This window comes from Urocampus carinirostris, chromosome 17 (assembly GCF_059441175.1).
Source record: "Urocampus carinirostris isolate Australia breed hairy pipefish chromosome 17, RoL_Ucar_1.0, whole genome shotgun sequence".
Classification (NCBI taxonomy): Eukaryota; Metazoa; Chordata; class Actinopteri; order Syngnathiformes; family Syngnathidae; genus Urocampus; species Urocampus carinirostris.
The window spans coordinates 29,975,310-30,002,196 of NC_142365.1; the positions used below are offsets into that span (position 1 = coordinate 29,975,310).

Here is a 26,887-nt window from a genome sequence, read left to right on the forward strand (position 1 = left end):
GTCTGCCGCCTGTGGATTTCCCATCATGCATCATTCCGAAAAAAAAAAAAAAAAAAAAAATATATATATATATATATATATATATATATATATATATATATATATATATATATATATATATATATATATATATATATATATATATGGTTTACGATTTTGTACGGGACAATACGACAGTTGTGCGGGCTTGGAGCTGTGGAGGTTGACAGGTATGGACGGACGGATAGATAGATAAATAGATCGAAAAATACTTTATTCATCCCCGTAGGGAAATTCACACTTGTGTTAAAAATGAATTTGATACATTCAAAGTTACTTTACATTAAGTAGTAATTACGTTTATTTTATATACCCACTACATTTAGTTACATTTAAAAGTTACATAGGCCCTTTGAGAGACACCATTACGCAAATGTGGCCCTCGGTGAAAATGAGTTTGACGCCCCTGCATTAAAGGGTAGAAAAACAGTTGAAAATGACTTGTAAAATGTCATGGGGAAAATGGATCGAAAAGTTATCAAAACAAGTTTGGAAACGCAAGTTAAAATAAAATTCAAAATGTAAGCCGTCTTATTTTGAAAGAGTGTTACTACCGGAAAACAACCGGAAGTACGTCCCTACCATCATTTGTGTCAAATCTTTTTCCATTTCTACTGAACTTTAGCTGGATAATAATGGCCACATTTTTTGGAGAAGTGGTGTCCGTTTACTCCCGGGCTGTGGAGGAAGACGACGAAGAAGAGATCGAAGAGGACGAGGAGGACGCACAAATCCGAAAGGAAATCGACGAAAAGAGGTTAATATGATGCTAGCTCACCCAAACAGAGATAGGCGATACGAAGGCATGATTAAGCAGAAACTGTTGCTACGATCAACAGGGCACTTTTGATCTTCACATTTCAAATTCACACGTGTCTTGAAGGGCCATCATTAACATCATTTTAGCAAGAAAATGAAGGTTGAAGAATAACAACACTTAAAAGTTATCAACTCATCAATGCCTCATGACATCACTGAGGATTGTTTGTTCAACACTATTACATACCTGTCAACCTCCACGGCTCCATGCCCCCACAAACTGTCGTATTTTCCCTTACATAATACAAAATAATCTTACACCATACTTTTTTTTTCAAACGTGTTTATTTATGTAGTTTTATATGTTATATTGTACATGTGTTTCGTTATATCATATATATAGAGGGCTCCGCGCTTTGTGCTAAAAATAGTAACACGGCTTCGTGCCGCCATCTTGGAAGTCTGTCGATTACAAGCGGTAATAGCGAGAGGAGCAAATATTTACTCAGTTTGTCTATTTATTTACTCAACTAGCTTCGTTTGTGTACGGATTTTGTCCATCAACACTATGGAAAACTACGTGGAGAGTTTAGACAAGCAAGCACGCGAGCGGTACGCTGCGAAGTTGCATTTTATTGGAAAATTGGATCCCTACAAAATTAAAAACAAGGACTGGAAGTCTGATCCCGATTTGTTGCCGTGTGTGACTTACATCGAACTTGTTAACTATCTTATTTTCCACCCAAGTCCCTTTTGTGAACTGAAGGATTTTCAAAATTACAAAAGTATGGAAGCCTACGACAGATTTGTGTCTGGTTGGGTTCGGGATGTGTCTGTGCACACAAGCGAAGGTGATGAAAACAAGATTGTGAAAGGGAAAGTTCTACATTCGCAGAGTTTGTCTCAGCCAAGTTTACAACCATGGATCATTGTTGACAAGTCATCATCGATTCTGTGTGCCCATTGCAACTGTGTTGCAGGTTTAGGGGAATGTTGTTCTCATGTTGCTTCCCTTTTGTTCTATGTTGAACAACCCGGGAAAGGCAACGCTTCTCTGAACGGCGCACCGGTGGCTAAGTTAGCTTAGCTTTCGGGGGCTTTAAATCTTCTATTGACGCGAGTTGACTGAGGAAAGGAGACTCTCTTTCCCTGAAACCGCGTTGAATTTCTCCACCAAAATAGTGTACGAATGAGAAACAGAGTTTTGTTTGGTTTTTAAATGTCGTTTTCGGTGAAATACCTCACATATATGTTATAAAAGTAGTTTGGGGTCGTCAAGCTGTTGTCATGAAGTACACATGTCCCATAACCTTTTTAAAATTTATTTCTACATCATAAATAATTCAATTTACCTGTCAGAAAGTGGTCAGAACAAACACGAACACAGTCAAGCTTTGGCAAATTCGACCGGTTGATAGCTGCCAGCCACATTCGTCTTCGCCGTTCACTTTTCTCCTGAGCTTCAATCCCCTGATTGTAAACATACTTCGGAAGTCTAAAGAAGCCCTTCCCACCCTTTTCCCCTCGGCTACAACAGCCAACAATAACGCACGTATTCGGCATTACAATGTAGAATCTAACTGGTTCGCTGAACAATAACAATGAAGTGAAAAGCTTTGTGGACTTCCAAAATGGCCGCCAGCAATGCATTGTGGGTAATCTTAGGACCTCGAAGCACTCTATTGTTAGTTAACATTTTGTTGTGAGATACTGAGTTGCTCGACATGAATGAGGTTTATTATAAAATGGTTCAAAAATTAAGTAGCTTGGACGTCCACTGTAGAAGGAAAAAATACATGCAAATATAATTAAGTAGAATTTTCTTATTCAAATTATTAATTCCTTTTCTGCATTAAACTATTGTTGGTAATATACTGATTAAAGGGATAACCACAAACCTCATCTCATTAGCTACGCCGCTTATCCTCAGTAGGGTCGCGGGGATGCTGGAGCCCATCCCAGCAATCATCGGGCAGTGGGCAGGGGACACCCTGAACTGGTTGCCAGCCAATCGCAGGGCACACAGGGACAGACAACTCACTCGCTCATTCACACCTAGGGACAATTTGGACCGGACAATTCACCTGAAATGCATATTTTTGGAATGTGGGAGGAAACCGGAGTGCCCGGAGGAAACCCACGCAAGCACGGGGAGAACATACAAACTCCGCACAGGAAGTCTGGAGCTGGATTTGAACCCACGCAGGAGGTTCCCAAGACATGAACTGTGCCGCACATGCGCTAACCACTGCGCCGCCGTGCTGCCCAACCACAAACCTGTCCTTTTTCATTTTCTCCTATTATACTTACTTTTTTTCTTAACTTCTTTATACAACATAATAATTCGTAATATACTGCATCAAAGCAAGTCAGCCGTTTGAGAGCCGGCTCTCTTTAATGAGTTGAGCAGAAAAAGCCGCTTCCCTAAAAAGAGACAGACTTCATTTCACTACACAACTAACACGGAATGATGCATGATGGGAAATCCCCAGGCGGCAGACACATGCGCACAATAGCATCAAATGCTCGCTCATTTGCAACGGAAAAAACGATACCGAGATAGTGGCTACCGCGGCAAACTCGTTTGACTTGATTGGTTTGCCGTTCCTTGATAGTCGGTGTATACTGGATGGTACCCATAATTGACAAATTTGTGTTTTTCTGTACAGATGTTCTTGTACGCCATACACGTCTTAAAATACATAATAAACGTACTTTGTACGACAAAAACGTACAGGTTGACAGGTATGTTATTACCTTGCGCACACCACCAACATCAAATTTCCGCATTAATCTAAAAAAACCTAGATTTTGCAACATCTTTTAACCAGGGAAGTCAATCTCCATTGGAATCCTGAGGTGAGGGATGCTTTGAAATCTGGGGACAAGCTGCCATGCTCTCATTTCATCCTTGCTGTTGGACACAACGCTTCCAGTAAGTATACACTGCATAGTTATTCAATGTGCACAAATATCCCCCAACCCAAGGGTGCAGGATTGGTCTTTGTATTAGTACGGACCACATAACTTGACCTCCAAACACACACACACACAGCTTTCACAAATGATGTACCGTATATACCTGCATATTAGCCAACCTTGTAAAACTGCTCTATACTAAACTTCCACATACTAAGAGCAATTTTAAAAATGTGAAAACCACGTTGGTTGCATATTGCTTTGATTTTGATTTTCCAATCTTGACAGCTCTCAAACAAACACTTAGTCGAGACATTCCATGTCCATTTTGTCTCTGAACTTTAAAACACACATAGATCTTCTTCCTTATTGCTCTGTACTGTCCATGTTTATATCCCACGTTTGCACCTTTTGCCTCTGGTGCAATTTCCAGTTATGGATCCTTTTTTAATCCTCTGATACTGTTTTTATCTACACCACGGACAAAAACCTTTTCCGACCCAAAGAGCCATAAGCACAAATATTTTTTTGATGTTTTAAGAAAGAGCCACACCAAATATTTTAACACAAAATTCAACAAAACGCCAAATCCGTTCTCCAGACAATAGCTAAGTCTTCTGCACATTCTATTTTACTGTTTATCATTTGATGTTTTGATCAAATGTTTGAAATAATAATAATGCCAGAGCCTGTTTCCCTTATCAATATTGGTATACCACTTAAATATGCCTCCCTTCCTCAGTTACTGAAGTGCGTTGAGGCTAATTTTGGCCGTAACTTTTGTCCTAAATAATGGTTTCAAAACAAGGTACAAGCAGAGTACTTTTGTAAAATAGTCACAAAATACTGCAAATGATAAGGATATAGTCGTTTTTACCTTAGCGCGGACTGCACTGAGCGAGAGAGAGATGGGAGTGCCTTCTGCGACCCAAATCAAGAATGAATGTCCTTTTTTCAAATTTATCCAGGGAAAAGATTGTGATATTTGATAAAAAAGACATTAGAGTATTTTTTGCCCTTTTTCAAAAAGCGAAATTGACCACCAAAACCAAAATGACTAAGGACAGTACATCGCATATAAGTACTTTTGTTAAACTGCTTTAAAAAAGCCACATACCAAAATAAAGTAAAAAATTAACTTAGTATTTACTAAATACTGCTGATAATTTAAAATATGTAGTTAATAAAACTCAATATCGTGGGTAGTCTACAATACTATTTTACTTGAGTTTTTTTGTCCATGCAAAAACTACCTTTATGCCCCAACCCCTCAAAGCAAATGCATCCATGCACTCTGATTTTAGCACCAACTTTTTTTAAACAGGGTTTCTATCAGTGTTTGTTCTCACCCCTGAAAAGTGGGACACGGTCGGACACGCTTCCGTGTGGAATGAGAGGAGCAGAAGTGGCGAGAAGTCTGCATGCGTCTTCTCCAGACACAGGGATGAACCATCAGTGAGTCTAAATACATTTTTTCGGGGGGGAAAGCTCATTAATAATCATTTAAAGCAGTGGTCCTAATGGTAGATTACCATAAAAGCAGTGTGCCTAATGATGTATTACTGTTCTTCCTTCTAGGTTTTGATCTGTCAATTGGCCTGCTATGTTGCAGAAGACCAGCAGTTCCAGTGGGCAGAAAAGGTATTGATTTAAAATTAATCTTCAAAGTATATTGTAACTTTTTTTAACTGTAGAATAACCAATATTAGACTGCATTATTGTCTTCCATGGGAGGTTTGCTCAAATCTATTCTTCCTTTAGGCAGTGTGTTTCTTAACCTTTTTTGAGACAAGGCACATTTTTTTCATTAAGAAATCTCACGTCTGTCTAAACATTATTTGCTGGCACCAGTTTTTTGTTTTCTACATTTGCTTTTTTATTCTTAGTTGCCTCAATTGACAGTGTAAAGTTGCTCAGTAGGTAACACACTTTGGGTAACAATTTAGCTATAACTTTGGGTTTAACAATATTTTTACCCCATATTTGTAGTTTTACTTTTTTTAATACATTTTTTTAAACATGACACAAATTAATCTTCAAATAAGCAAAAGAAAGCAAGAGAGAACGCGCAAGAAAAAAAGCGCTGCAGTTATAGATCTGTCCACCTGCAACACTCCCAGAGACACTGTAGCTGTGTCTCTGTCTCTCTCTGTCCCTCTGTCTCTGTCCCTCTGTCTCTCTCTCTCTGTCTCTCTGTTTCTGTCTCTCTCGTTCCCTCTCTTTCTCTCGTTCCCTCTCTCTCTCTCTCTTGTTCTTTTCTTCTATTTTTCTCTTTGTGTCTCTCTCTGTCATTCTTTCTTTTGTTTCTCTCTCGTTCTTTTCTTTCTCTCTCTCTCTCTCTCTCTCTCTCTCTCTCTCTCTCTCTCTCTCTCTCTCTCTCTCTCTCTCTCTCTCTCTCTCTCTCTCTCTCTCTCTCTCTCTCTCTCTCTCTCTCTCTCTCTCTCTCTCTCTCTCTCTTGATATTTATTTATTTATTTTTCTTTGTCCCCTTTCTTTCTTTCTCTCCCTATTCTATTCGCTCATCATTTCTCACTTTTTTTGTCTTTTCTTTCTTAATCACTTTCTCTCTTTGGGTTTCTTTCTTTTCTTTCTCTTTATTTTTTATCTTTATCTTTCTTTTTCTTCAGTTCTCTCTTTTATTCTATTCCCCTCTCCTCATTTACATCTCACCTTCTCTCTCTTTCTCTCTTCCTCTCTTCCTCTCTTTCTATCTTTTTTTTTTACTTTCTTGTTTCTTTTGCTTCCCCCCCTCTCTCTCCCTCTTTCTATATTGCTCTCCCTTTTGGCTTTATTTCTTTTTCTCTTCTGTGATCATTTTTCGATATCCCTTAATTTCTTTATCCATCCCTTTGTCTTTATTTTCATTTCACTTTCTTTAACTTTCTTTTTCTTCTTTTGTTCTTTCTTTTTTTCTCTCTTGTTTACAGCCCTACAAGACTTATTGTGATTAAGGGCTATACAAACATGACCTCACTTATTTTTTTTCTCTCTTTTTCTCTCTCTTTCTCTCTCTTCATTTTGTTTGTCCCTCCAATTTTCCTCTTTCTCTGTCTCTTTTTTCTTTCTCTTCCTCCCTTTGTCTCTTTTTCTCTTCTGTCATTCTTTTTCGTTATCTCTGTCTATTTATTTATTTTTTTTTACTTTTTTTGTTCCTTTCTTTTGTCATCACGCTTTTTCTCTCTTGCTCTTTTTTCTCTCCTTTTATTTTTATTTCCCTTTTTCTCTTTCTCTCCCTTTTCATTTTTCTCTCACTCACTCCTTCTTCTTCACTTTCTCTCTAATCTATTAGTCCGACCCCTGGCATAAATGAATAGATTTTGGAACGCTTTTTCACTGAACAGTAAAGTCCGAATTAATGTGTGGCGGTCGAACTCCTTACAGATATTTGAGTGCCTTCAGCACGTTGACCTGAACGTGACGGTCCTGTCAGACAGCTCTTTGGCCGACTACAAAAGCGCAAATTACCTTGGCGGCAGCTCGGCGCCCTTTCTGCGCTCACTTCACACAGCGGCTTTCAGCGGGCCACCCGTGTGCCCGGCCCTGGAGCAGCCCAATATACTTGCTGGACTTCCAGCGGCAGGTTTGACAATTCGACCACTAAAATGTGGCTATACTGTACTGTACAGCGGTACCTCTTTTTACAAACACCTCTAAACACGAGAATTTTGGTATGTGAGTTTTTCATGAATCTAACTCGCTATATATGAAGGAAAATTCAGCTCACGATCAGTCCCAGAGGCTACCACTAAAGATCGCTAACCACTCGTGCCTCTTTACTCCAGCATCAACTTCTCCAGTTTGCACATGCAAAAAGATGATAAATCGTGCTGTAAACGGTTTTTGTGTGTACACTCGTTTAAAGTTACAGCAACATGTATCGTAAGTGTCCTTGGTCAAGACATTGAACCCCCTACTTCCCCCCATAAGCAGGTAGGTGCCTTGCATGGCTGATGTGTGCGTGAATGGGTAAGAGTGAAGCACATCGTAAAGCGTTTTGGGGGGGTGTCTTCAGTTTCATTGTGTGCTACCAGTGATAGAGACCATCCGGATTGGAGATGTTATGCGCAAGATAAAATCAGTGTTTTAGAAGAGAAAACAAACTGTCTAAAAGTTGTTATACGGCGTACATAACGGGAAATAATCCATAAATCTATTACAGAAAAACGTATAATTTGACAGGTATGTGATCATAAACCAGCGCCTCGGTGGCTCATTAGTGAAAAAAAAAAACTTTCTTTATGTATTTCCCTTCTGAATCTTTGATCAGTGTTGAACCACTGCCAAGTCAACCACATCTCCGCCGTGGTGTACCAGTGCTTCAGTGATGTCATGGGAGCAGACTCGGTCACCATGGAGACGTACAAGCCCGCCCTCGCCAAACTTGGGAAGTCTGTAAAGGTTGGTTGGATCCCTTAACCACACAGGTCGTAGGGGCACCATTTGCTGTGGTGTGTGTTGGGCAAGTACTGCCTCATGGTGCCCATCCCTCTCCAGGCTAAGTTTCCACCTGGTCTTTAACCGGGGATCTTTCGCGTGTTAGGGGAATGCGATAACCATTGCACTACGGTTGTACATTCAAAATTTAATCTTTTAGAGTTTTTTTTACAAATTTGGTGCTGCTGTTTAGTTCATAAAAACAGGTTAATGTATTGAGGCGGTTCTTTTGACAAATCAATTTCCTTATAGGGCTGCAACTAACAACTATTCTTACAGCTGACTAGTTACCAAAGATTGAAAAAATTAGTCAAGTAATCAGATGATCATTAATTTTTTCTTAAATTTAGCATGGAGTTGATTTAATTATGTGGCAATTGATAAAACAAGATGGGAACAAGGAAAAATACATCTTTTATTGAACATACTGCGAATTTATAAAAACAATTGGGTACCGTGCAAAGTAAGAGAGATAAATCCATAAATGAACTTCTGTGCATTTTTTAAGAAAGGCTTTAAGATAAAATTAAAATCTATTAAACATTTTTTACTCCTATTAATAAGAACAGCAAATTAAACAATCATTAAGTGCATTCAATGGTCATTCTCAACTGTTTGAAATTAAACGTTTCGAACGACCGATGTTTGTTCTTCGGACTGCATGCATTTCATTTCAAATATGCTTGTTGGGCACAGTTCAACATAACGCTAAAGCTCTCTTTTATGGCAAAATATACACCTATTAAATGTCCAATGCATGTCATCAAAACATTTTTGGCTTGAATTCGATTTAAATCTTACCAAGGCCAGTCAGACTCAGTTTTGTTAAGTCAAGTCATTTTTATTTGTATAGCCCTTAATCACAAAGAGTCTCAAAGGGCTGCACAGGTTATTGCACAGACTATTATAACAGACTATTATTACACCATCCCCTGATCTAAAACCTACATGAGGGCAAGGAAAAACTCATAAACTCAACATGAGGAAAATGAAGAAACCTTGAGAAGGGACCGCACATGTGGTAATCCGCCTTTCAGGATGACCAGGCTGCAATGGATTTTGCAATAACAAAAAATACACAGATAATGTCAACAAAAAATATAGGTTATTCATATGCTATAGAGTAGAAGTGTGTTATAAGCTTAGATTTAAACATTTTCACTGAGGTTGCGGGCCGGATCTCAGGGGGAAGAGCATTTCGCAGCACTGGTGCCCGGATGGAGAACGCTCTCGAACCTGCGGAACTCTTCTTGGCTCTTGGGATCACCAGTAGACCAGCGCTTTTAGAACGAAGGCTCCGGACCGGAACATAGGGGGAAATTAAATCTGAAAGTTATGAGGGAGCAAATCCATGCATGATATTGTATAATACCAAGAGAACCTTAAAATCACATCTTAAGCTAACAGGGAGCCAATGCAGGTTGGCTAAAATCGGGGTAATGTGATCAAACTTTCTTGTCTTGGTTAAAAGCCTCGCTGCAGCATTTTGTACTAGCTGAAGACTCTTGATTTTGGACTTCGGGAGACCGGAGAGTAGTGCATTACAGTAATCGAGACGGGAAGTAACAAACGCGTGTTTTATAATCTCCGCATCCGACGGAGACAGCATAGGACGGATTTTAGCAATGTTGCGAAGGTGGAACAAAGCGGTTCTAGTAATTTTCTTCACGTGTGTTTGAAAAGACAGATCAGGGTCAAATATGACAGCTACATTTTTAACTGAGTCACTCTGGGTGATATGACATTTGTCAATGTTCACAGCAGTTTGTTCAACTGTCCGAGGTGCTTTCTCTTTAAATGTTGGTGCATCACCAAGGTACTGCCATGCTACACAAGGTCTGCTTTGCAAGTAGGTCTTTTTAATTTGCCATATGCAGGATAAAATGCTCCCAAACTTTAGAAGTTTTTGTACGCGTACTTGATGTTGAAAATGTCATTTCTGCATGTAACTGCTTGAGACCGAGAGATGTTGTTGCGCATTAGCGACTTTCAGGATAGATTAGAATTACCAAGAGATTCCTCTCTCTCTAGGAAAACGTGTCTGGCGCCAATAGTACAGAATAAATTAAATTCGTCTTTTATCGATTTTTGCCAATGTCGACTAATGTTGCAGCCCTGTTGCCTAATAGGGATTTTTAAAATGCCTGCAAAACCAAACCATCACATTGTTATATAAAAGGTTAATAAACACTGACAACTTCATTAACTGTTTTTTTGTAAAATGTTTCTCTTTCCTTCCCTCAGTTGGATCCTTGTCCAAGCTCAGATGCACTCAGAAAGATTGCGTCAAATAGAGACCCTCAGAGTAATCTTTACATCTGAAATTTGTTTGTGTTGAAATAATGTTTTGTATTTTGATTAATAAAAAAAAATCATTAACATGTTTTGTCAAGTCATGTTTATTTGTATACCCCTTAATCACAAGGAGTCTCAAAGGGTTGCACAGACCACAGATTATTGCAAACCACAGACTATTATTACACCATCACCTGAGAAAAACTCAAAAACCTCAACATGAGTAAGATGAAACCTTGAGAAGGGACCGCACATGAGGTAATCCCCTTTCCAGGATGATCAGGCTACAATGGATGTTGCAATAACAAATAATACACAGATATTGTCAACATGAAATACAAGTCATTCATAAGCTATTAAATATAAGTGTGTTTTAAGCCTAGATTTAGATAGATAGATACTTTATTCATCCCCGCAAGAAAATTCACATTTCCAGCAGCATCCCTTCGCTGAGAACAATACAATAATAAAGCAAAAGGAATACAATATACAAATACCAATGTGACGTGCTAATACCCACTGTAGCGTGTTGTATAGAGTATTAAAATAGTGCTACATAAAATACACACTGCAATAAAAGCACGGTAATATGCAATGTAGGGGGTGTGGTTTAATGTGGGCCTTTACTCTGCCGGGTGGAGTTAAAGAGCCTCATGGCATGAGGAAGAAAAGATCTCTTCAGTCTGTCCGTGGTACAAGACTGTGACAGCAGTCTGTCGCTGAAGCTGCTCTTCTGTCTGGATATAATGCTGTAATAATAATAATAATAATTTCCTTTGTATTGTCATTCTTTGTAACAATGTACGCAGAACGAAATGTCGATACACCTGACCCGTTGTAGCGAGTCGATGCAGCCGCAGCCAGAGGGCGCCGCCATTATACCAATTAGGTATGTCTCGGTCGAGGCGCGAACCAGCGACCTCCCAGTCTCAAAGCGGGCACACTACCATCTAGGCTACTGAGCTGGTGTAGTGGATGTGATGAATTGTCCATGTTTGACCGCAGCTTTATCAGTGCCCGTCTCTCGGCTACTGTTGTCAGGCTGTCGAGCTCTGTGCCCACAACAGAGCTCGCTTTCCTCGCCAGTTTATTGAGACGAGAGGCATCCTTCTTCATGACGCTGCCTCCCCAACACGCTGCCGCATAGAAGAGGGCGCTTGCCACAACTGTCTCGTACAATATTTTCAGGAGCTTTTTGCAGATGTTGAAGGAGGCCAGCCTTCTGAGGAAGTAAAGTCGGCTTTGACCTTTCCTACCTTTAAACAGTTCCCCTAAGGTTGCAAAACGAATCTCAGGGGGCAGAGCATTCCACAGCACCAGGGCCTGAATGGAGAGTGCTCTCAAACCTGCAGTTCTCTTCTTGGCTCTGAGGGAGCAAGTCCTTGCATGATATTGTATAATACCAACAGAACCTTAAAATCACATTTTAAGCTAACAATGCAGGTTAGCTGAAATCGAGGTAATGTGATCAAACTTTCTTGTCTTGGTTAAAAGCCTCGCTGCAGCATTTTATACCAGCTGCAGACTCTTACTTTTTGGACTTCGGGAGATCATAGACCATTACAGTAATCTAGACGGAAGGTAACAAACACATGATTTATAATCCCCGCATTGGATTGAGACAGCATAGGGCGAATTTTAGCAATTATGCAAATATGGAAAAAAGCTGTTCTAGTAATATTTTTAAAGTGTGTTTAAAAGGACGGATTAGGTTCAAATGTTCAAATCGGGGTAATGTGATCAAACTTTCTTGTCTTTGTTAAAAGCCTCGCTGCAGCATTTTGTACTAGCTGAAGACTCTTGATTTTGGACTTCGGGAGACCGGAGAGTAGTGCATTACAGTAATCGAGACGGGAAGTAACAAACGCATGATTTACAATCTCCGCATCCGACGGAGACAGCATAGGACGAACTTTAGCAATGTTGCGAAGGTGGAACAAAGCGGTTCTAGTAATTTTCTTCACGTGTGTTTGAAAAGACAGATCAGGGTCAAATATGACACCTAAATTTTTGACCGAGTCACTCTGGGTGATATTACATTTGTCAATGTTCAGAGCAGTTTTTGGAGGAAACCCACGCAAGTACGGGGAGAACATACAAACTCCGCACAGGAAGTCTGGAGCTGGATTTGAACCCACGACAGGTTCCCATGACATGAACTGTGCCGCCGTGCTGCCCCCCCTTTTAACATATAAATACAAAATAACATTTCCATCAATTGGTACTTTTCAAGAATCATTTAACAAAAACACCATAACTGTACCTTCCAAAACAACTCACTTTGTGTTATATGGTAACCAAATATACAGATTAACATCACAGTACACTCTTAACCCAGCCCCGCATAACGTAGCATACCTCACTCTGTTGCTTATGCTAACGGGCGACTCACTCGTACTATTTCACTTTTTGTAAACTTTACAGACATCACAAACAACCTTTACAAACATATTTTCACATATTATCATCCTCACAGTAAGTGTGTTACCAGTATAAACATCTCACCTGCAAAATAGATGGTAAATGTCAGTCTCACACGACACCATTTACTTGTTGCCATTAAGAGTGATTTATTGAACAAGTCTCATTAAATCACGTGGGTTTCCGTGAGACTTGCCCCAAAACACCCTTCTCTGACCTGTGAGACTATGCCATCTAGTGGTGATATACTGGTACTTCACTTTTTCTGCTTTACAAAACAACACCAAAAAACCCAAAATATAACATTTTAACTACGTAGTCAGCAACCCTTGTTGCGCCACACATACCTGTCAACCTCCACGGCTCGATGCCCGTACAAACTGTCGTATTTTCCCTTACAAAATACAAAATAATCTTACACCATTTTTTTTCGGATGAGAAATCCCCAGGTGGCAGACGCATGTGCACAGTAGCATCAAACCGCTCGCTTCGTTTGCAACGAAAAAAAACGATACCGAGATAGAGGCTACCGCGGCGAACTTGTTACAGTTGATTGATTTGCCGTTTCGTGATATTCTGTGTTTACCGGATGGTACCCATAATTGACAAATTTGCCTTCTTCCGTACAGATTTTCTTGTACGTCGTACACGTCTTAAAATGCATAATAAACGTACTTTGTACGGCAAAAACGTACAGGTTGACAGGTATGAATATCACCAAATGGAAGCATGTAAATGCTGAAAAGAAGGGGGCCAAGTACTAAACCCTGCGGAACACCACAGGTAACACTAAAGGGCTCCGATGCCATTTCACCATATTTAAGACAGTGCGTCCTATCTCAGTGGTAGGATCTGAACCACAAAACGACGGTTCCTGAGAGACTAATCAATTTTTCCAACCGGTCTAGTAAGATATCATGCCGTGATTTATATCAGAAAGCGTTGGTGGTGACCTGAGATCGTTTTTTTTTACACTAAGTACCGTACTGTACAGTAGTCGAGCGACAACATGAAATGCGACTCCGGTGCTGTAGGGGCCGCAGTAAACAATCAGTCGATGTTGCGCAACCAAGAAAAACAGACGAGCGAGATATGAATGTTTTTAACGTCGCTGGGAAATAAAAGCTAAAATGTGAGTTTAAAATTTACTTTTTGTCAAAAACAAATAAGCAATGATCAACTACCACCAACTGCGTTTTCACTTCAACTAACTTCTACTTAAACACCTGAAGTAACTCAACCGAGCATTAACGACGTTTTAACCATGCACGCTAATCGGACGGCGGTGCCGAAAACGCACCGGGAGAAGGTTCCCGACAAGCGAGCTAAACAGTTCCAGTCCAACAAGGTGATGGCCGAGAGGAACGAAGCCATCGTGGCCGAGGGGGTTTGGGTGGAGGACGGCCAAGATTTTAAAGAGCATCCGTTTGTGAGTCCCTTAAACTAGCTTCTAGTACAGCTGGTTCATACCTGTCAACCTCTACGGCTCCATGCCCTTACAAACTGTCGTATTTTCCCTTACAAAATACAAAATAATCTTACACCATATATTTTTTTTCAAACATGTTTATTTATGTAGTTTAACATGTTATACTGTACATGTGTTTCCTTATATCATATATATTGTTAATTAACATTTTGTTGTGAGATACTGAATTACTCGACATGAATGGAGTTTATTATAAAAAAAAAAAACTTCAAAAATTAAGTAGCTTGGACGTTCAATGTAGAAGGAAAAACATACATGCAAATATAATTAAGTGGAATAATACATTTTCTTGTTCAAATTATTAATTCATTTTCTGCATTAAATCATTGTTGGTAATATACTGATTAAAGGGATAACCACAAACCTGTCTTTTTTCATTTTTTCCTTTTATACTTCCTTTTTTCTTCACTTCTTGTTACAACATAATAATTCGTAATATAATCCATCAAAGCAAGTGAGCTGTTTGAGAGCTGGCTCTTTTTAATGAGTTGAGCCGAAAAAGTCGGTTCTCTAAAAAGAGACGGACTTCCTTTCACTACACATATACCACGGAATGATGCATGATGGGAAATCCCCAGGCGGCAGGCGCACAGTAGCATCAAGCCGCTCGCTTCGCTAGCAACGAAAAAAACGATACAGAGGATAGAGGCAACTGCGGCGAACTGACTTTATTGATTTGCCGTTTCATGATAGTCGGTGTATACCGGATGGTACCCATAATTGACAAACTTGCGTTTTTCCATACAGATTTTCTTGTGCGCCGTACACGTCTTAAAATGCATAATAAACGTACTTTGTATGGCAAAAACGTACAGGCTGACAGGTATGCTGGTTATTGTTTTGGTGTATTTGATTTGATCATGGATACGTTAAAGGTCTAATGAAGTTCGGTTTTTATTTTAGGATTTGGCTTGTTACACTGACAAAATCCAGGCGGAGAAGCAGAGAAAGAATGAAGAAACCCTGCGTAGATTTCAAGCGCAAGTGCGTCATCGTGTGACTGTCATGAGCCAGAGGAGGCTTCAGAATGCACACTCAGTAATTATTTGTTTTTCAATGTTATTTTGGACCACTGACGTGCGGTGAGGTTGGTGCCTGGTGAGGCACAGTCAGATTTTCAATTAAATGAACCCACATCTTATTCAGCATGTGATTGGTGGAGCATGAAAGCATTATATAACGTGTAGCAGCATAGAGTAAAATATTTCAATGTCTTACCATAAACTTGTAAATTAAGTTTATGTGCTTCTCCTTTGGAATAAAAGCATCAATTAGTCCATTATGAATTATATTTCACGCAACAAGACAACATCACTGGATGACTTAACTTGCTCTTCTCTTGTTAATTCTATCACTAATTCTATTGTTTGCACCAAATCAGAATCCTTGGTCCCATTTGCACTCTCCCAGGAAGCAAGAGAATAGTGTGCCTCACTCTGCATCCACAGACACTCAACTTAGGAGTTTGTTTCATACTGATTGTATTAATGATATGCAGAATAAAATGTGAAATATCCACAACTTTTCAAAAGAAAATCCAAAAATTGTGAAGTTGTATGTGAAAGAACTTTAACACTGAACATATATCCAACAATACCTTCAATAAACATAAACATTTCATTTCATATATAATCTCATTAGCTGCACCGCTTATCCTCAGTAGGATCGCGGGGATGCTGGAGCCCATCCCAGCAAGCAGTGGGCAGGGGACACCCTGAACTGGTTGCCAGCCAATCGCAGGGCACACAGGGACAGACAACTCGCTCGCTCATTCACACCTGAGGACAATTTGGACTGGCCAATCCACCTGAAATGCATGTCTTTGGAATGTGGGAGGAAACCGGAGTGCCCGGAGGAAACCCACGCAAGCATGGGGAGAATATACAAACTCCGCACAGGAAGTCTGGTATCTGGATTTGAACCCACGGAGGAGGTTCCCAAGACCTTAGAATTGTGCTGCATATGCGCTAACCACTGCGCCGCCGTGTAACCCTGAAAACATATAAATTTAATATATTTTTGATTTTGTATTTCCGTAATGAGAGGTTAGGCATTGGCTCCCCTGACTGCACGTCACGGTTATAAGTAACTATGGTGTCTGCATATTCGACTAATATGGCCTTCTAAAATATTTTGCAGGGTTTGAATAACAATGGAATCCCAAAGCAGAGCCAAGTGTCTGGCAACACAAACATAAATGAGGTATGTGCCTGTTGGTGAGGGATTAAAAGGTAATAGGTACTTAGTACACGCATAGTTTTGTTCCTTTGCAATGGTTTGATTAGTGAAAGTGATCTTTGTAATTGAGGAAAGATGTAACAAATTAGAATGATAACTGTGTGCACACTGCATGGAGCCCTGAGGAACACATGAACAGCAACAGAAAAATGTATATTATGGAATCTCATAATTTTGACTGCCATTATATCCACCACGTTTTATTTATCATGGCCTTCCAGCTGCGTGACAGCACAAGACAGGTCCGCCTGAAACTTGCTGCATGCCAGACCAGCCAGCCTGCCGACGAGACGACAGATTATTCTGCAGACAATTGGAAGACCTCAATCAGTAGTCATGTGGGAACAACTGCGCTTCTAACCTTCCCCTCAAATGGTAATCATGTGATTGATCCTTTTTCTGCTATCATTGATAGACCAGCGAATTTGACGCCCTGACCGGAGAAGATGGGGAGGAAGAGGGATATGTCGGAAACACAGTGAGCAGCGCCCGATCCATTTTGGTGCGTTTAACCACAAAAAGTATTACAGGAACATTGTGTGATATTTAGAGCATCCTAGTGGTAAAAAGAATGTTCATACATTAAGAAAACAATATTGATTTGAGTAATGGGCCTCAAATGACATGTCCTTACATATAAAAGTGAATTTTTTTAAACACTCTTAGGTCGAGCAAATTTGTATTTATTTTACATTAGATGAGGCTCACCTAGTCGCGACCCACTAGTTGAGAAACACTGACATAGACTGACCTGACATAATTGTCCACCATTTTTCTGCTAAAGGCATCCCAAAAAAACAAAAACCTTGTGAAAGGCTGTGCTTTGTACAATTTGTTGTGGGTTGCACAATACAATGCAGTGACATCTAGTGATCAAATATTACACAGTGTCACTTTAACTTTTAAGATTAATATTTCCGACGGTCATCGCATGACATTGAAATTTAGTCTTGACTCATGGAGTTCCTCTTTATGTCGAGACTGGACAACATTAAATATAACCCTGCAACTTCACCTTAAAAATTTCCAGTCAGCGTGTGGTGACTGTACACAGTGCAAAAAGTATTTATTACTTTCGCATCTCAAGATTCAGGAGTAGTTCTTTTGTTGTTTATACTATTCCCTCTGTCGTGGGAAATAAAGTGAACTCTTCGTGCGACATGGTCACATGAACAGGCCTTTGTCATTTTTATTCAGGGTTAAAGTTCTGTGCAGACTGACTTGTTTTCATGGGTAAAAATAATGTTGTATAGTGCCTATTAAAACCTCTTGCTGTCTTTTAATCCCGCAATGACATCTTTCAGACAACTTCAAGTGATTGGGACATTTCCATATCCGGGCCAAGAATCTCAAAGCTGCTCTGGCCAATGGAGGATAAAGAGGCTTTGAGAAAACAGGTATCGATCTAGTAAAGTAGGGGTCTTAAAGTCAAAAAGATCGAAAAGCCAAATGAAAAAGTAAGCTATTAGCCGAGAGCCCGGCCTATCGTATGTATGTTAAAGCATTTTTAAATGACTGGTCTGACTTGAGGACCCACTATTCCCCCTTAATGACAAGCCGCACCCCAATTATAGAAAACAAAATCCACTTCTCAAATTCATCAAACAAAGGGATTGTACAGTTTAAAGCAGAACTAGTAGAATCTATTCACCTTTTTTTTTCCCAAAACAAAGTGACCAGCAAAACCAAATTGCCTTAAAGTACCATATGGACTCTCATATAAGCAAACATTGTATATAAGTGAATCCCTAAAACTGCTTTAAAAAAGCCACATACTTAAAGAAAATCAAAACATCAATATAGCGTGTAGTTAAACATCGATAGTTGGGTGCCACCAGGCTGTACTTGCCCAAGACTCACCACAGGAAATGGTGCCGATACGACCCTAGTGGCTAAGGCATTCACCCACCCTCCAGTTAATAAAGACCAATATACTATTAAAAACTAAAAATGTAACATTCTTATACTTTTTACTGTATCCTAAAGCACTACAATTTCAGACACTTGTACACAATTTTCATATTCTGCAATCTTTGACTTGACTGTTATCACTGTTTTCCACTTTTCCTTTCCCTTATCACTAACTTTCTTGGAACCCATTATTGTTGGCTGAAAATGATAATTATATCAACAAAATCACAAGAAAATGAGATGTGGTCCTTTCTCAAACTCGGTGATTGAACAGGCAAAAAGAGCAAGCTGGGCATTATCACCTTCTACTGTTAAGGAGTGTAAATGACCCTCCGTTTTTTCTTTTTAGCATTATTTTGCCAAGGCAAAGCCCCCCCTCCTGCACTTGACTAAAAGCTGCATGTGCCCATGTTGAAACATGACATACTTACAAAGAAAAACAGTGCACTAAAATATTTGTCAGTTTCTATAACAAACACCTCCTTTTGTTACCCCGAAGCTTTTTTTTGTTTTATGCTTTGCATTCTTCCTGTTCTTCCCACTGCTGTTTCCAGCTCACCGTCGATTCGGGAATGCTTAGTTTAATTCCTGCTTCTGTTTCCCTCTTTATCGGCCAGCTTTACTGCTTTTAACTTGAAAGCTGCGTCATATGATTTTCTTTTTGCAATGCATTGAAATTGCAGCCCTATTCATGTACCAAGCATGTTACTGTACCTTAAACCTTTCCATGGTGTTTTCGGGCAATTTTTACTTGTGTCCTCCTCGACACCGCCTATTACATTCTCACCTTTTCTGTCCCACATCGCTGTATAAGGCACAGAGTTGAAATTATGGCTTTTGGTTAAGAAATTACAGTACTCCAGTATGGTATATGTTAGGAATTTAGTATTTAAAATGTAGCGTTTACCAAATTGTTCGCATTAGTCATCTGACTCCATTGACCAAACACAACTTGCATTCACCTAACAATCCGCACTCGTTTCTTGATGGGAAAATATGGACAAGAGACCGGCATTTCCACACGGGGGCAGATTTAATTTCTTAAATAATTTATCTAAGTGAACTCCATCAAATTAGCCAAATTCATCGAAATTAGTGTCGTTCGAGTCTCTGTCAAGCTTTCTCTTTCGATCTTCTCTTTCTTCTTCACCCGGCCCACGTTTTTTCCCCGCAAGCTGGTGTGCCGGCTCCTCCCATGGGCGTGCCAGGAAAGCCCCCTTGCCTCGATGTCTGAAATGGACAAAACATCCCCGAGCGTTTATCAAAACAATGCCTGATGTCCTTCGTCAGAGTTTTGTTATCAAAATTCCCCAGCCAAAATATTCTGCATCTGGAATGGCGTGACCTGAAGCTCACTCAGTGAAAATCTTCATTGCACATTGCACTCGATAAATGTAACTTGTATTTAATCGTATGAAATCATTTATAGTAAAATATATAAAATCCTTCATATGATAAATCAAATTTTTAGTATGGCCCTCCCAGTATTCTTTAATTTTCAAAAGGCATATAGGACAAATGTCCTCGATATAAAAAGCCCCTTTACATGAACATTAAATCTAGCCGGTGTTATTCAGGGGCCATCAGTAGCTTATATTTTAGCAAAAAAGGGCTAAAATAATTTCTAAGAAAAAAAAGAATAGCATTTTTCAATCATTCACTTAACTACAATAATGTGCAGGAAAAGTGACAGTGAAAACAAATGCACGATTCTTGGTGTGTGATACAATAATAAAACGAAAAAGAAACCTTCTCAAGGGTCAGATTTGGCGCGTAGGCCTTGACTTTGAGTTATCTGTAGTAGATAAAAAATATAATTAAAAAATACCTATACATTTTCTTTCTTGCAGCGGCAGTTGCAGTTTCTAATTCACCGTCGCCACTTCATGAGCGTTGAGCGGCAGCGCGTGAAAGAAAACAATCAGCACAACAAGCACCTGAAGAAGACAGCTAGGTGAAGGCCAAAAAATAAATAATTTCAGTTGAACATAGTCTGCGGTCACATTTAAATGTGAAATTACATCATGGGTGAGTTATTTCCATAACAGCTCCTGGGGCTATTCATACCAATATTGGGGCTAACTCCTACCTTGGCCCTTCTAATTGAGCTAATTGAGAAAAGAGAAATTTTGATAGGGAAGATCTCTATAGAGCAAAAATCTTGCCTTCACGTATGAGAGAAAATCAGACTTATGATAATTTCCAGACACGACCACTAAAACCGCTCACCGCCGGCATCAGTCTGTCCCAGTTAGAGCGTGAGCTCCCAGCCAAAAGACTCCTGGTTATTGTTGTTCTTTCTTTTATTGTATTGCGTTCCAATCTCTTTTTGTGGCTTTTTTGTTACCCAAGCCATGAGTTCTGGAAAAGGAAATAAAAAGTGGTTTTCTGAGGGGAAAAGGAGTATTTCAAAACTGAAAGTCTTACAACAAAATACTTTATAAGCTCTTTTACGTAGGAATACATATCAAACTGCAACGTAATTGACGCACAGGTGAAGGAATGTAGAGACTGCTTAACCTAGAAGAATGCACTGTGCAAATCAGTATTTGTTGCACAGTTAGTAAAAATAATGTGATAATGAGATGAGCTCTATTGCCTGTTCCGTGCCACTGTGGTCCTGTGGTAAAGTGTCTGCGTACTCGCTGCCGCTACCTGGGTTGATTCCCGTTGTCCACAATATTTTGCCATTTTAATCAGCGATAGTTTAGATAGTTAGATTAATTAATCATTGCACTAATAAATACCTAAGTGTTAAAAGAGCCCAATGGTTACGCAGTTAGTGCTTACTGTAGTCTCAATTTCATGTGTTTTGGTGCGCCTTAGGTATGAAAAATATTGGACAAAAGACTATTTCCGAGGGTGTGCCTTATAACCCAATGCACCCTAAAGAGTGTAAATTAGGGTATTCCTTATGGGGACAATTTGTTTGCGTTATGGGCTCAATCTGGTAAATAGAGATGCCACGGTAGTTCGGTATTGCTGCTCTGAAAGGACCTCATAGTGATCTATTACCCATCTACCCTTAAAGAATCAAAGCGGACAAAGAGAAAGCTCGGCTGGAGGAGGAGCGGCAACTGGAGCGCTCTCGCCAGCTTTCACATGTCAAACAGCGCTTGGAGGCCCGCGAGACGCTCGTCCTGGCCCGCCTCAAGCTGGAGGAGGAGGAGAGAACGGCTAGCCTGCGGAAACGGGAAACCAAGAAAGGAATCGGGGCAACACGGTAGTGGCGAGAAGTCTGTCTGATCACATGTCTATGTACCGTAATTTTGGGCTACAAACTTTTTTTTGTGTGCTTTTTGTGTTTTTTTTTTTACTACATATTGAACCGGGCCTTTCCCGTCAGGGCTTCGGGTGCGCATGACAAAGTGATCGAGGGGAGGCCAAATATTGCTACTACTGCATAAAAAAAATCATTATCCCTGCTAACACTAGTTACTAACTAAAGAGGCGTACAAGATAATTATCGGGCTTACAGTTGGCAGACTGATAACAGCCTTATATGACGTCAGTTTTTGACCAGATAGGGAAACTATGATAATCAGTCACCTGACACACTAAAATTTTTGTCAGCCGACACCACATATAAAGAATACAAGCATTTATATATAATACATTTAGTATGTAGTAGTAGCAATACTTTGTCTCCTCTCTATCACTTTGTGATGAGCGCAAGGGATGGGAGAGCTTGAGATCAGTCTCATGGCTCAGCATGTATACAGGCTGTTGTGATTGTACAAGCTTCTGAATTTTTATCACTACAGTACATTGAGTTTGATTCGATAATGTTTTTGTCGGTCCCCTGCGTATATTTTAACGCCAATTAAATTCCGATTGGCTGATGTGCCATTTGATTAAGATCGACAGCTGAGGACACCGTATGCAAACGAGTGTCTTAATCTTGTCCCGGTTCTGTACTAGACATTTAACCGATTCTTTAAAAATGTTAAAAAAAAGGATGTGAATGACTTTAATTCTAATTCTGTTTAAGCCTGCTGCGTATACCCAGTGCACCTTGTAGAAAAACAAAGTTGAGTTTCTTCCTTAAATCTGCGCGAGCGGCTTTTAATCAGGTGTGCTCTGTAGTCTGGAAAATTTCCGGTGATCAATAACTGACAGTAGTATGTTTTATGCACAGGTACATTGACGCTTTGAGATCTCAAGTGAAGGACCGGGTAGCAAACAAGAAGTTGGACCTCCCGCCCCTTTGCTGTTGCGCATCTTCCTTCTGGGACTCGCACCCTGACACTTGCGCCAATAACTGTGTCTTCTACAATAATCCCAAAGGTAGCACCAGCTTTCCATGTTGCTACATCCGATTTTGTGGCAAAACATTTCTAACAAGACTGTTGCGTGCTCGGGTGCAGCTGCTAATAGCTCTCCAGCTAGTTTTTATTTTACTCTTCTCTTATCTTTCAAACTTTCTTTCCATATATCAGTCAGGAAAATCTCTCACTTCTGGAGGAATTCACCACTTGGAAGCAAGAAATGGTGACCTTACATGATTTGTGTAGATCCAAGATTAAAATGTTTTAGGGAAAGGGGTAGGGGTGATTTTGTTTGCAGAGAGTGATCGGGCATTTGAGGCAGCATATTTGAATTAAAATCAGTGTTTGTAGTTTATCTAGTGAGTTTGTATCTTGTATATCTCTGCACACGGATCTTTGTGATAACGTTACAATACCAACCAACGTGTGTTCTAGGGACTTGACACGGAGTTGCCCAGGGGGAATTGCATGAAAGTGGAATAATACAATCTAGGCTAACTGAAAAAGCACAGCTTCAACTAGTCTGTTCTTTTTTTCTTTTTTAATTCATTGACTCCTCATAAAGAACACATTTATCTTACTTTGGCGAGGGGACAGTTGAAAAGGAATTAGACCTGCACATATATTAGGGTTACAGATATTCTTCAAAATGCTTGAATTTTATGTTTGTGTTTTCAAGGTCAGGAAAATGCTTAAATTTCTGGTGAGGTGCTTGAAAATGGTTGAGATTATTTCCATTCGTGATTCCTGCTTTTCTGACTCGATAAATCACACTAAATGATGAGATTTATTTTTAAAAGTGCTCAAAAATGACGCTGATGGTGGCTACAGTCCTCATTATTGAGTTGTCATGTGAAGCGTTAATGCCCCCTAGAGTCCCATCCAAGAGGACAAGTTTATCTGACTAGTCAATTCCGGCTCTTTTTCAGGATCACAGATCTACAATTGATTTTTTTTTTTCAATTCAAAACAATTTTAGATTTTTACACTAAACAGTTTTAAAGTAGAACAACAACTCAAAATCCCTAAATGCGAAACAATAAAATATACATTAAAAATAAATCTTCACTTCTATAAATAAATGATAGTGTTGTAAAATTAACTATATGCAATTTTGCACAACCAATTCACACACAGTTCTTCTGAAAAACATGCAAAAAAAATATAAATTAGAATAAGTAAAACAAAAAAAACAAAGATCAGCTGTCTTTAAGATTGAAATATTGAATGTATTCTGCTTCAGAGCAATCAATATCATTATCGTTGTTTTACGTATTGAACTCCATTATTAACCAAAACGTATAGATCCTTCTTTGTCTTTGTAAACAAGTGTCACGTATTGAAGCTGCACATGCATTGTTGATAAAGAATGGCAGAATTCATGTTAGTTCAAAGCAGCCCATTGACACAAAAAAATGTAGATCACAGATAGTGGCAGGTCAAAATAGCACTAAGTATGTGCTAGCGGCAAAGTGGTAAATTTTTTTAGTCTTAGCCAAAAATCCCCCCAAAAATAACCATGTTTTCATCAGAGCTGGATTTCTTTCTATGAAGGTACTCAAATAATTGAAATATTGGCCTGAAAGTGCTTGAATTTGGCCATGATAAGGTGTAAGAACCCTGGTATATACTCATCGGCCCGCTACAACGGGTCAGGTGCAATCGACATTTCGTTCTGTGTACATTGTTACACAGAATGACAATACAAGGAAATTATTATTATTATTATTAATTACCCTTGTCAAAAACTTCACTGAAGATCACTGAAACACAGTGTGGGTCGACATCTCTATTTGTTTGGTTTCTACAGAATGCCAGAACATACTGGACTGTCTCAGAAAATTAGAATATTGTGATAAAGTTGGGGAACACTGCTGATCTGACTGCTGTCCAGAGGACCATCATTGATACCCTCCATCAGGAGGGTAAGACACAAAAAGAAATTTCTCAAAGAGCAGGCTGTTCACAGAGTGCAGTTTCAAAGCATATCCACAAAAAGTCTGTTGGAAGGGAAAAATGTGGCCGTAAACGCTGCACAACCAAGAGAGATGACCGCAGCCTTAACAAAATTGTGAAGAAGAGCCGCTTCCAGAATTTGGGGGAGCGTCAAAGACAGTGGGCTGAAGCTGGAGTCCAGGTATCAAAAGCCACAGTTCACAGACGTGTCCGGGAAATGGGCTACAATAGCCGTATTCCCATGGTCAAGCCACTTCTGAACTCAAGACAACGGAAGAAGCGTCTGACTTGGGCTATGGAGAAGAAGCACTGGACAGTTGCAGAGTGGTCCAAAGTCCTCTTTTCAGACGAAAGCAAGTTTTGCATTTCATTTGGAAGTCAAGGCGCCAGAGTCTGGAGAAAGGCTGTAGAGGAGCAAAATCCAAGTTGCTTGAAATCCATTGTGAAGTTCCCACAGTCAGCAATGGTTTGGGGAGCCATGTCAGCTGCTGGTGTTGGTCCACTGTGTTTCATCAAGTCCAGAGTAAATGCAACTGTGTACCAAGAGATTTTAGAGCACTACATGCTTCCATCTGCTGAAAAGCTCTATGGAGATGAGGATTTCATTTTCCAGCATGATCTGGCACCTGCCCACGGTGCCAAAACCACCAGTAACTGGTGCACTGACCATGGCATCACTGTCCTTGATTGGCCTGCTAATTCCCCTGACCTGAACCCCATTGAGAATTTGTGGGGTATAGTTAAGAAGAAGATGAAAGACACCAGACCTGCAAATGAGCTGAAGGCCGCTATCGAAGCATCCTGGGCATCAATAACACCTCAGCAATGCCACAGGCTGATTGCCTCCATGCCACGCCGGATTGATGCAGTAATCCGTGCAAAAGGATTCCCAACCAAGTACTGAGTGCATCAATGGACATTTTCAAATGTTTGATTTAGTTTTGCTGTTATAAAATTATTTTTTTACTTGGTCTGAGGAAGTATTCTAATATTTTGAGATAGGATTTTTGAGTTTTCTTAAGCTGTAGGCCAAATTCAGTAATATTAAAATAATAAAAGGCTTGAAATAGTTCAGTTGATGTGTAATGAATCCAGAATGTATGACATTTTTGTTTTTTTAATTGCATTACAGAAAATAAAGAACTTTATCACAATATTCTAATTTTCTGAGACAGTCCAGTATATATATATATATATATATATATATATATATATATATAATCCTTAATTTTTTACTATTCAAATATATATGTATGTATATATTTTTATATATATATATGATGAGAGAGAGAGAGAGAGAGATTTGAATCGTAAGCAAAAAAGAATGGTAAATAAATCCTGCAAATACCTAAGACTTATAACATTGGTAAAATGGCGGCGCCCTCTGTTGGCTGCGGCTGCATCGGCTCGCTACAACGGGTCAGGTGTATCGACATTTCGTTCTTACAAAGAATGACAATACAAAGGAAATTTTTATTATTCGTGTCTCTGCAAAATACAGTGACATCTAGTGGTTAAATATTACACAGTGTCCTTTAAAGTCTATAATAATAATAATAATAATAATAATAATAATAATAATTTCCTTTGTATTGTCATTCTTTGTAACAATGTACACAGAACGAAATGTCGATACACCTGACCCGTTGTAGCGAGCCGATGCAGCCGCAATGTGTTTATCCCGAAGTGTCATCTCTAATCTCGTTCTAAACAATGTTCACTACATTGTTACCAATGACGATAAAGAAAACTGGAATTCTAATGATGATGTTTCTCTCTTGCAGGTTATGCGCAGGCGCTGCATGCAGCTGTGTCGAGTTTAGACTTAAAGTAAAGAATCAAATGGATGTTAAGTGTTTTGAAAACCTCGATAATATAAGATCATGACTGTAGATGTGATATAAATTGAGAGTGTCCTTTTTGATGAAGTAGTTCTAGACCTGTACAAGGCCTTGAGTCCTAGACCTTTTATATTTGGAATGGGTTGACCGCACTTTGTTTATTTGTGGTATAACAGCCTTGTCACATGAACTGAATACATTAATTTACTTCTTTTTTTTAAATAAATATTTATCAATGGAAAACAAAAGCTTGTTTGAGTATTTTTTTTTTTCGAATTCCGTTTTATTATTTTAACCACTCGCGACTACTTCCTGCT

At 39.4% G+C, this 26,887-nt stretch overlaps 2 protein-coding genes across 3 annotated transcripts; both read left to right on the plus strand.

Moving 5' to 3' along the window:
• Positions 1 to 599: 599 nt before the first annotated feature.
• Positions 600 to 10,532, plus strand: psmg1 (proteasome (prosome, macropain) assembly chaperone 1). The gene is made up of 7 exons (XM_088321362.1): positions 600 to 796; positions 3,630 to 3,733; positions 5,042 to 5,172; positions 5,296 to 5,358; positions 7,099 to 7,297; positions 7,985 to 8,115; positions 10,396 to 10,532. Exons 1-7 carry the CDS (start codon positions 675 to 677, stop codon positions 10,471 to 10,473), a joined length of 828 nt encoding a protein of 275 aa, XP_088177488.1. The 5' UTR covers positions 600 to 674; the 3' UTR covers positions 10,474 to 10,532.
• A 3,340-nt stretch (positions 10,533 to 13,872) lies between these two features.
• On the plus strand, positions 13,873 to 26,812 carry ccdc15 (coiled-coil domain containing 15). 2 transcript variants are annotated; one of them, XM_088321592.1, is made up of 10 exons: positions 13,873 to 14,296; positions 15,260 to 15,340; positions 16,496 to 16,558; positions 16,816 to 16,932; positions 17,010 to 17,096; positions 17,899 to 17,991; positions 20,356 to 20,459; positions 21,537 to 21,728; positions 22,644 to 22,792; positions 26,514 to 26,812. In XM_088321592.1, exons 1-10 carry the CDS (start codon positions 14,132 to 14,134, stop codon positions 26,561 to 26,563), a joined length of 1,101 nt encoding a protein of 366 aa, XP_088177718.1. In that variant the 5' UTR covers positions 13,873 to 14,131; the 3' UTR covers positions 26,564 to 26,812. The 2 variants fall into 2 exon arrangements, with proteins under 2 accessions (XP_088177718.1, XP_088177717.1); XM_088321591.1 differs by having other exon boundaries at positions 13,880 to 14,296; positions 15,260 to 15,394.
• The last annotated feature ends 75 nt before the right edge of the window (positions 26,813 to 26,887 follow it).